This window comes from Populus euphratica, unplaced genomic scaffold, assembly GCF_000495115.2.
Source record: "Populus euphratica unplaced genomic scaffold, PopEup_1.0 scaffold309.1, whole genome shotgun sequence".
NCBI classification, from domain to species: domain Eukaryota; kingdom Viridiplantae; phylum Streptophyta; class Magnoliopsida; order Malpighiales; family Salicaceae; genus Populus; species Populus euphratica.
This window is the reverse complement of record NW_011500043.1, coordinates 202,300-211,452: the sequence shown is the minus strand read 5'-3', so window position 1 is coordinate 211,452 and position 9,153 is coordinate 202,300. Positions and strand designations below refer to the sequence as shown.

The following is a 9,153-nucleotide window of genomic DNA, read 5'->3' as shown; positions in this document are numbered from 1 at the left end:
ATTTACCATAAATTAAAGGTATCTTATATTATTAGATATGTTATTATAAAACATGCTTTAGTTAAGGAGTTATTGATAAAAATAATGATATAAAACCTTAATAAAAATGCACTTTTAAATACTAATCAGTTACAAATTCAGTGGTAGATCCCTTTTAAAAATGCATTTTTAAATACTAATCAGTTACAGATTCAGTGGTAGATCCCTTCATATGAATTCTACTTTACTCATCAATTTGTAATTGTTTTTGAATATGCTCATGAAATTTGTTTTTTCTATGGTATGTAATAATTTCTTCATATAATCATTTTAACTAAAAGAAAATTTTGTAATTATTACGCTTACTTGTAATACTTTAAAACTTCCACCTTCAAGTCTTTAAGTTTAGAAATAAGGAATAATAACTCATAGACTTGATTTATAATAAAAACATTATCAATCAATGAAAATTCATAATATTTCATAATAAGAAATTTGTTCATATCTTGTTTTCTCACATTATATTTGTATTTTAGTGACTTTTAGATTTTCTTTGGAGGTTTTATGAATGTAAAAAGATCATATAAATAATCCGATAGATTATTAAAGATATAACCTTTATACAACAATTCATTTTCATCTTGTTTTTTATGCTCTATCTTTAATTTATCATTATCTTTAGATGTAAATGTAGAAACTTTAAGTAGATTTAAATTGAGGATGTAGGAAATCTTTAAAGTAGTCAATATAAATATTATCATGTCTTTTCAACATATAAAATTTATTTCATCAAAATAATTCAGTTTTATAAACTTTTGATTTACAATAATCTTGGATTTCATTGCAAAATTAATACTTTAAAATTGAATTTCAACAAATTAGCTGGCCAATTACGATCAAACAAAGAATTTTGTTTTCTAAAGATGATTGCGTTGTTGATGATCCACTACAAAGTTTTTATTTGATTTTATATTATAATTTGATTGGTTTTGTAATTCCTCATTTAATTTAGTTGTGTTTTAAATTTTAATTTTAATAAAATAAATTTTTTTATTTAAAAATATATTAAAATGATATATATTTTTTATTTTTTAAAATTAATTTTTAAAAAATCACAAAAAATTTAATTTAAAAAAATCAAAAACTTTCTAAAGCACTTTGAACACAAAAACAAACATATTAAAAAGTAAACAAATCAAAACGACACCGTTGATGGCGTGAGGAGATCGCATTTTACTAGTCGAGGCACAGACTCTCTTGAAACATGAAAGAGGATCGAGACATAAAGTAAACGCAGATAGCGTAGATCGGTGTGGTTAGGGTTTCTTTTCCAAAGGTAAGGCTTCGGGTTCCCCTGATCTATTATTAACCTTTTTGGATCTACTACTAATTATAGATTAGTCTATACACAATCTTGTTTCTAATCTCATCTAATGATTGTTTCTTGTGTGTGATAATTATGAATGCAAAGAGCATGGCGTCAGGAGCAGGAAGCTCAATGCTATATTCCTTTCTTCTATTCACAGTAATTCTTTCACTTCAAGAGATGTATCGCTTTAAATTGGCTTCCACCGAGTTATTTACCATCCTTGGCGGATTCATCAGCTCTCTCTTGTTTCTTGTCCTCCTCACTGTGAGTTTTTTTACTATATTTTTATCATGATCCGTTTGGGTGTTATGAATTTATTTACTTTTTATTACTGTTTTGCAGTTAATTGGGAATTTTCAGGAAACATGTGGCATGAAGACTGGGTGGGGTGCTGGTGAGTGCACCTTGTCTGTCTCTATGATTTCGCTTCCTTTCTTTTATTTATCTCCCTCTTTCATGAAAGAGAAGCTGAGGAGGGGCTTGGGTGAATGGATATAATACTTTTTTTTTATATATATAGCGTTTGTTAGGTAAAGATATTCTTTTCCAGAGTATCTGACATATCATGTTGATTCTGAACTTGCATGGCTGTGGTGTATCTTATTTCTGAGCTGATATTCCTAAGCTGCCTATCACAAGTTTTACTCTTTCAAATCTATGGATCAGTTCATGCATGATATCAGCTGATTTGTCTCATGGTACATATCACTACTTTTGATAACGTGCACTTTTCACCCTTTCATTTTGGCTGACGCCGTGTAGATCCTAACCTGTTCCTTTCAATATATATCTAATGACCAAGAGTTGATGAAGTTAATCTATCAATTAATAGCGCATAGTCCGTCTTATTTTTGGCTTGGTTTGTGGTAAGGAGGAAGGCATGAGGCTGTTGATCTGAGCCTAGATAAATTATATGTCCATGATTCCAATTGTGCAGTTCTCTTCTCAGTAGCATGTTACTCTCCTTCATAAGGCACAATGAGATTGACGTTGCTATATAGGGATCAGGATCCATGTCATCAATAGCCTTATTATTTTGTCCCTTTTATTTTCAATCACCTTTTCTGTTTAAAAAGGTCATGAATATATCTATCGCTAATGTTTTTGTTTTTCTCTTGTAGTCATCTTAGCAGAAGCTGTTGCTCTAATTGCTGCTGGCACTGTGCATCGTGTTTGCATCACTACATGGTAAGGTTAAGATGTAAATATAATTTTGCCTTTCACTATATGTTTTTTTCCCAATACATGCTTGAGAGAAAAATACTCAAAATCTACCAGCCATTATTTTGTTTAACCACCCATTGGACTACAATTGTGTCAGGCATCAATTGTGCCATGAAGTATCCTATATATGGATTTGGTGGAACGAAGCAAGCTTGCTAGTTTAAAGTGCCTTTGCATTTATCATTGAGCATTTTTAGGAAGAATTTGCTTTGTTGATGAGAAAATTGTGTGAAACTTTCTTGTGTGTTGATTTACAAGTAGGCTTGTAACAGAGCTGGGATAATTAGTTGAACCACAGTGAACTGCAATTTTTTCTTCTTTCAAGTTTTTCAGATAAAGGACTGGAAAATTTTATCATGCAAGGCATGCAACTATTGGCATAACCTGAACTCGCCTGGTAGTGTATCTTGTGGGCGTGAATAACCTTTCAAGGAAATTTGAGGGTGTTTATCTTTTGGATTGATAGCATCCTGTAATGTTGTAAGTTTGTTCCACATAATATAGGAACATAGACTAGAAACATCAGTGAAGTCATTGCAAAGAAAGCAAAGTCATCACTATATTGAAAGAAGCAATAGGCAGTAATGATTAGATGAACCATATTGAAAGAAGTGAAGAGACAATAATAATTATATGAACCATAGTCATATTAATGACTAGAAATGGTTTTAATTCAGATGAATTGAAAGTTAATATGTTCTTGATTCCTAAATGCAATGACGATATATGGTTTAGAATTCATGAATATGTAATTTCATCTGTAGGATTTAAGGTAGGTTATGTTTCAGAAAACATGAATTGCAAGGCTGAATGGGTTGAATTCTAAATAACCACAGCTGATCTGGTAAGAATTATGCTCGTGCTGAGTGATGAAAATATGAAATTAATTGTCGATTACATTTAATCAATATGATTAATGGCAAACTAACATTAAATGTCTTGCAAATGTGTGCTCATGGCTGTACTCAACTTATATTTGATGCAGTTTCTTGTTCTCTGCTGGTCTACTGTATGAGGTCAACAAGCTTTCTGGGGTGATACTTTCTAAAAGTGATTCCAAAACAAGAAGGTACTGAGGGCATGTCACAGTTTAGTAACTTTTTGATATGTTGCTCAGAAGCTCTCTTATTTTGTCAGCTTAAGTCTTTGTGAGATGTATCAGGATTTCATCAACTTTTCAAACTATGAAAATAGGTCACCTGTAGGGTGCGAACCTATGTGAAGGAACATCTCTCTGTGGTTTCTTCGAGGGAAAAGATAGTAGAATTTTGTTCTGAGATTTTCAATCCTGCTCCTTCCCCTCATTCTTGTTTTTTTCTAAAAAAAACGTTTTCCTTTTCTGTTCTCACTGATAATCAACTGCCCGTTAGCAGAGTTCTAGCTTGAGCTCTCGACAGGAAAAATCATTGAAGGAGCTCATTATGTTTGCGTGTTTACTAAATTCAGAAATTAACTCGTCTTGGCCGGATGGCTAGATGTTTGGATTTAGAGTCAGGACCTTATAGGTCAGACTAGCAAACTTCCCGGCGTTATACTGCGGGCGTCTTGGCTGGATGGCTAATTCTTTGGATTTATAGTCATGACCTTAGAGGTTAAACTAGCTAACTTTATTTTATTGTTATTGTATTTTCTAGCACCATGAAAAATTGAATATAAAATAAATAAAAATTTATATGCTTCAATAAATGTAAAAAAACCTTATAATTGTTATTATTCTTAGAAAGGTGTTGATTGAAAGAGCACGTGGAGTTATTTGGTTAAATTATAACTCTCAATCTTGTTTCTAATTAGCAGGTTACTAATTTTCTATTTGGTGGGTTCCTAGATTGTCACTTGCTTTATGCAGGTCTCTTATCATGAGTTTTCATATATTAAAATAGAAGGAAGTTGTGTTTTTCTTTTCTTTTTTCCTTTAACATAAACACGAAGTTGCTACCTTCATCCATTTAGTACTAAAATGTAACTATGGCGCACAAACTTCTTCTTCTTCTTCTTTTTCTTTTTTTTTAATATATATATAAAATCTCAAAGTAGATTCTTATATATAATTACTTCCAAACAATTTTACGCAATCAATTATTAGTTAAAACACCTTACACTTGAGCAATGTGAGACAAATACTCTTTTTGTTTTTTTTTAAAGAACATAAACATGCGTGTCATGAATGTTAGAAACAATATATTGTTCGTGCGCCAACTTTATTTTACTGTATTGTATATCTCCATAATTTTTTATTTATTTAATGTAAAGTTGTTTTTTAAGAATTATTTTAAAAATTTTCTTGTGTTTGTTTATTATTAGATAAATTAATTAACAAAAAATACATTTTAGTTAAAGAAAAATACTTGGTTTTCAGAAAAGTGTTTTCCTTTTATATTGGGTGGAAACACTTTACAAAAATTATAAAAAAAATTTGAAATATCATGGTATCTGTTAATTATATCAAATTTAATTCTTAAACTTTTGATTTTTATATATTTTATTTTGATTTGTTTTTAATTTTATTATTGAGAATTTGATTTAATTTGATTTTTATATCAATTTTGATCTTTATTTTTATGATTGTTATTTTTTTTTCTTTTATCATTTTCTTAATTGAATTTTTTATCTATTAGATTTGGTTCTCATTTTTTTTATTGTTATTTATTTTATTTGAAAAAATTTATAAAATTATAATTTTTTTTAATTTCATCATCTTCAAACTTTTTTATCTTTAGATTTTATCTTTATTATTTTAATTGTTAATTATTTTATTTGAGATAATTTATGAAATTAGATTTTTTTTCAATTTTATTCCCATTCAATTTTTTAATTTGTAAGATTTATTTTTTATTATTTTAATAAACTTGAAAAAAATATTAACAATTTATTTTCCAATTTATTTTCTGTGATATAGCTAAATATTGAAAAATATTTTTCAATTTATTTTACATGATACTACTAACATATGAGAAAATAATTTACTTTTCAGAAATTTATTTTTCAAGAAAACTACTAAAAAAACTATTTTTCAACAAATAAATTAGGTCTTAGGTAATAACATATTTACAAGTGTGTGTTAGGGTTATAATTATCCTTTTTTCCCAAATCAATTAAGGAAGCGTCGGTAGTGAAGTAATAATAAATTTTCTGTTCATGAAGAAATAATTAGAAGTTTTTATCCTTCTTGATTGAACTATCTAAGCAATTGGTTACATATAAAGATTAGATTACTTTATTTACAATAGGACTCCTAATGAGTCGTTTTGATGTTACTGAGCTCAGACTCATTTAATTTTATCAAGGCTCAAGCTTGGCTCGTGAACATTATAGAAGACTAACCAAAATGAACAAGTCATCAAATATGAGTGATGTGGCAGAGATTTTGTAAAAAATGCATTTAGATCCTCTTTCTTTAAAAATAACATGATTTATATAATTTTGGTCCTTTTAAATTTTAAAAACTCACTTTTGAAACAAAAAAAATATTTATATTATTTTTTAGATCTTTGTTAAAAAAGGAGAGAGAGAGGGCTTGCTTTTTTCTTGATGTCCATGGACTCTATGTGATGAGAGAGTTTTGATAGTAGTATTTTAGAGTATGAATATTATTTGAAAAAACAAATATAAGTTGAGGAAGATAAATCTAACTTGATTGGTATTATAATCTATTCTTAGGCTATTCCCCATATTCATCTTTTTTAATTCCAGAATAAAAAAAATAAAATAAGGATTGATATTTTGACAAAAACAAGCTGGAAGGATTTCATATGTAGAAAAAATCAAGGATTTCATATGTAGAAAAAATCAAGCAACACTTATGAATGTAATCGAGAGTTTAATTGTACATTATTTTACTAAAAATTGAAGAGACAAAGTAACTTTAAGATTAAATTACATGATTATTTGACAAATCTACATAAAAATTAAGTCTAAGGATATAATTAGATTTTTAATAAGCCAATTTGATTTAATCATGGGCCAAATTAAATTTTAATAATTAATTTAGGTCCAATTGAAGGATTTAATTAAGTGCAATGGCTTAATTATATTTTAAATGGGTTAAATTAATTTTATCAAGGGCTCAATTGGTGAAAAATAAAGTTTAAGAGTTTAATTTGGGTTTAATTAAGAAGATTGAAATTTTAGGAGATCAAATTTAATTTTTACAGAGTTAATTGGTTTAAATTAGGGGTAAAATTGCAACAAAATCAAAGTTTTGGAGTTAATTAAGGGCTAAATTGAAGAAATTTGCAGCAAAGGATTATTTTGGAAAAGACGCTGAACTCTAGGGATTCCATTGACTGAAATCAGGGGTGAAATTGAAGAAATTTGAAGGTTTAATGGTTAATTAGGAGTTAAATTAAAAAAAATATAAAACCAAATACCAAAATGAAAAAGACATTGAAATTCAAGATTGAAATTGAAGTTTATCAAAGGTAAAATTAAACAAAATTAAAAGTTTAAAGTCAATTAGAAGTATAATTGAGAAATAAAAAATTGAAAGACTAAAATGAATTTTATTAGAATTATGCCATTTTTAGGTTGACTACTCATCATCATCTTCTTCTTCTTCAGCTTTTCACCAAAAAGCTACTCGAGTGGCCTTTTTCTAATGCGTTCAATGCTTCATCTCTCCATCAAATTGAACAAAACTTTCATGTAAACGATTACTTGACATCTGACTACACCCTAGTGTAGTTTGTTCTGGCCGATTGACACCATGGTGGCTGTGGCACCACCCCAAAGTGACCAACCCGACTAGCCATTTCTTATAATAAATCTGACAACCCATGATAGCCACTTTAAACCAACAATTGAGATCCTTTTAGATAGAATTAAGGGCTAAGATTTAGCACCATATGAGACAAAATGTCTCTCTTTAACCCCTTATAAATAGAGATGGATTTCATGCCATGAGAGAGGAGAAATCATAAGCTAAAGTTTGAAAAACAAAATTAGCCATTCCCTTGTTTTCATTTTTTTCTTCCCTTCGTCACCTCTTTTTCCACCTCTCCCTTGTTGCTAGCGCCGTCACCAACCACGCTCTAGTTTTCCTTGCAACACCAGGACCAACTCTAGCAATTGTTTGCCTCCAATCAAGCAAGGTAGTGCCTCCTCTTCCTCTTGTTTTCCCCTCCCTGATTTGGTCATTGCATGATTTTTCATGCAGTGACTAAATAATTGCATGGTTACTAGGTCGGGCCAGTAATCATGCAGGCCTGGGCTGGGTCCAACTTGACCAAAAAGAAAAGGTTGGATCCAGCCTAGAAGCTGGTTGGGCTGGGTCCAGCTTGACAAAAAAAAAAAAGGTTAGGTGATTAATATTTAAAAGTGTATTTTTATCAAGGTTTTATATCATCATTTTGCACTTGAAGTATCAGTAACTCCTTAACTAAAGCATGTTTTATAATAATATATCTAATAATATAAGATACCTTTAATTTATGATAAATGTTCATTTTAAATGAAGGCCTATCACATAAATGAAAGGATTGATTGATGAATTTAAGAATCGAAATTGAAAGGACAAAGAGATGACCAAACTTAGAAAAGAGATGCTGGTGTAGTCCAAACCGGAACACTGTTCGGTAATTAGGTCATATCTAGAGCTTAGCTCTTAGATTTAGGTTTACTTTATATGGATGAAAAGGTAAGACATAGGCCTACAACTTTCATATAGAGCCCAAGATCTAAAAAGGTCATTTTCAAGTCCAAATCGTAGCAACAACAAAGAAGTACGAATCTGACTTCTAGCCCGAGCACTGTTTATGTTTGGCTCATATCGATGTCCAAATGAGCTGAATGTTTTACACAAGAAAGCTGAGACAATTTCCTAGAACTTTCATGTTTTCAAGTGGCTCCAATTTTGATGTTATCAATGACGTTTTGGGCAGACAAGAGAAGATAAAGATTGTCACCAAGTCAAGAGTTGGTCACCCACTCATCAAATAATCATCAAATCAATAGTTCTCAATTTTGGCCTATAAAAGGAGGCATTTGCCATGCATTTAGGCATTTTGGTTTCCAGATCAAGATCATGCTCTTGCTTTCTCTCTTTGTATTTTTTATAATGTTTATGCTTTGCTTTGATTAATATCAAGTTTATGCCTTTCATTTCCTTTCATTTACTTAGTTAGCTTTTATCTTATTTATGTTCTTATTTTGTTTATTTATTTTTCTTTCATTCATTATATTTAGTTAAGTTTATTATGTCAAGGTGAAAAGGTTACACTAATGGTGTAAGAATAAGTATAGTGTAAACTTAATATGGACTTTAATGTTTGATACTAACATGTTTTGTATTTGTTATCTTGTTCACTCTTTAATACTTTGCTTGTTAAATAACTAATCTTGATTTATGTTGTATAACACCTGGTAAAACAAATGCTTGGCACTTTCATAACCCATAATGTATGGTATAACTGACACCTAAATTATAAAAGGAACTTGATTTGTTGTTAACATAAGTTATAATCATGAATACTTGACGAGATTTACAAGTATTAACGTTAATCGAATAAGATGATTAATGTAATTATGTTGACAATCTATGATCTAATTGGAACTTCCATTGTTTGTGCTTTTTAATTGAATAATAA

At 29.5% G+C, this 9,153-nt stretch overlaps 1 protein-coding gene across 1 annotated transcript; it reads left to right on the top strand.

Annotated features, from left to right (window-relative positions):
- The first annotated feature begins 1,199 nt into the window (after positions 1-1,199).
- On the top strand, positions 1,200-3,910 carry LOC105107311 (keratinocyte-associated-like protein). The gene is made up of 5 exons (XM_011001195.1): positions 1,200-1,315; positions 1,451-1,612; positions 1,691-1,742; positions 2,470-2,536; positions 3,558-3,910. Exons 2-5 carry the CDS (start codon positions 1,454-1,456, stop codon positions 3,646-3,648), a joined length of 369 nt encoding a protein of 122 aa, XP_010999497.1. The 5' UTR covers positions 1,200-1,315; positions 1,451-1,453; the 3' UTR covers positions 3,649-3,910.
- Positions 3,911-9,153: the final 5,243 nt, after the last annotated feature.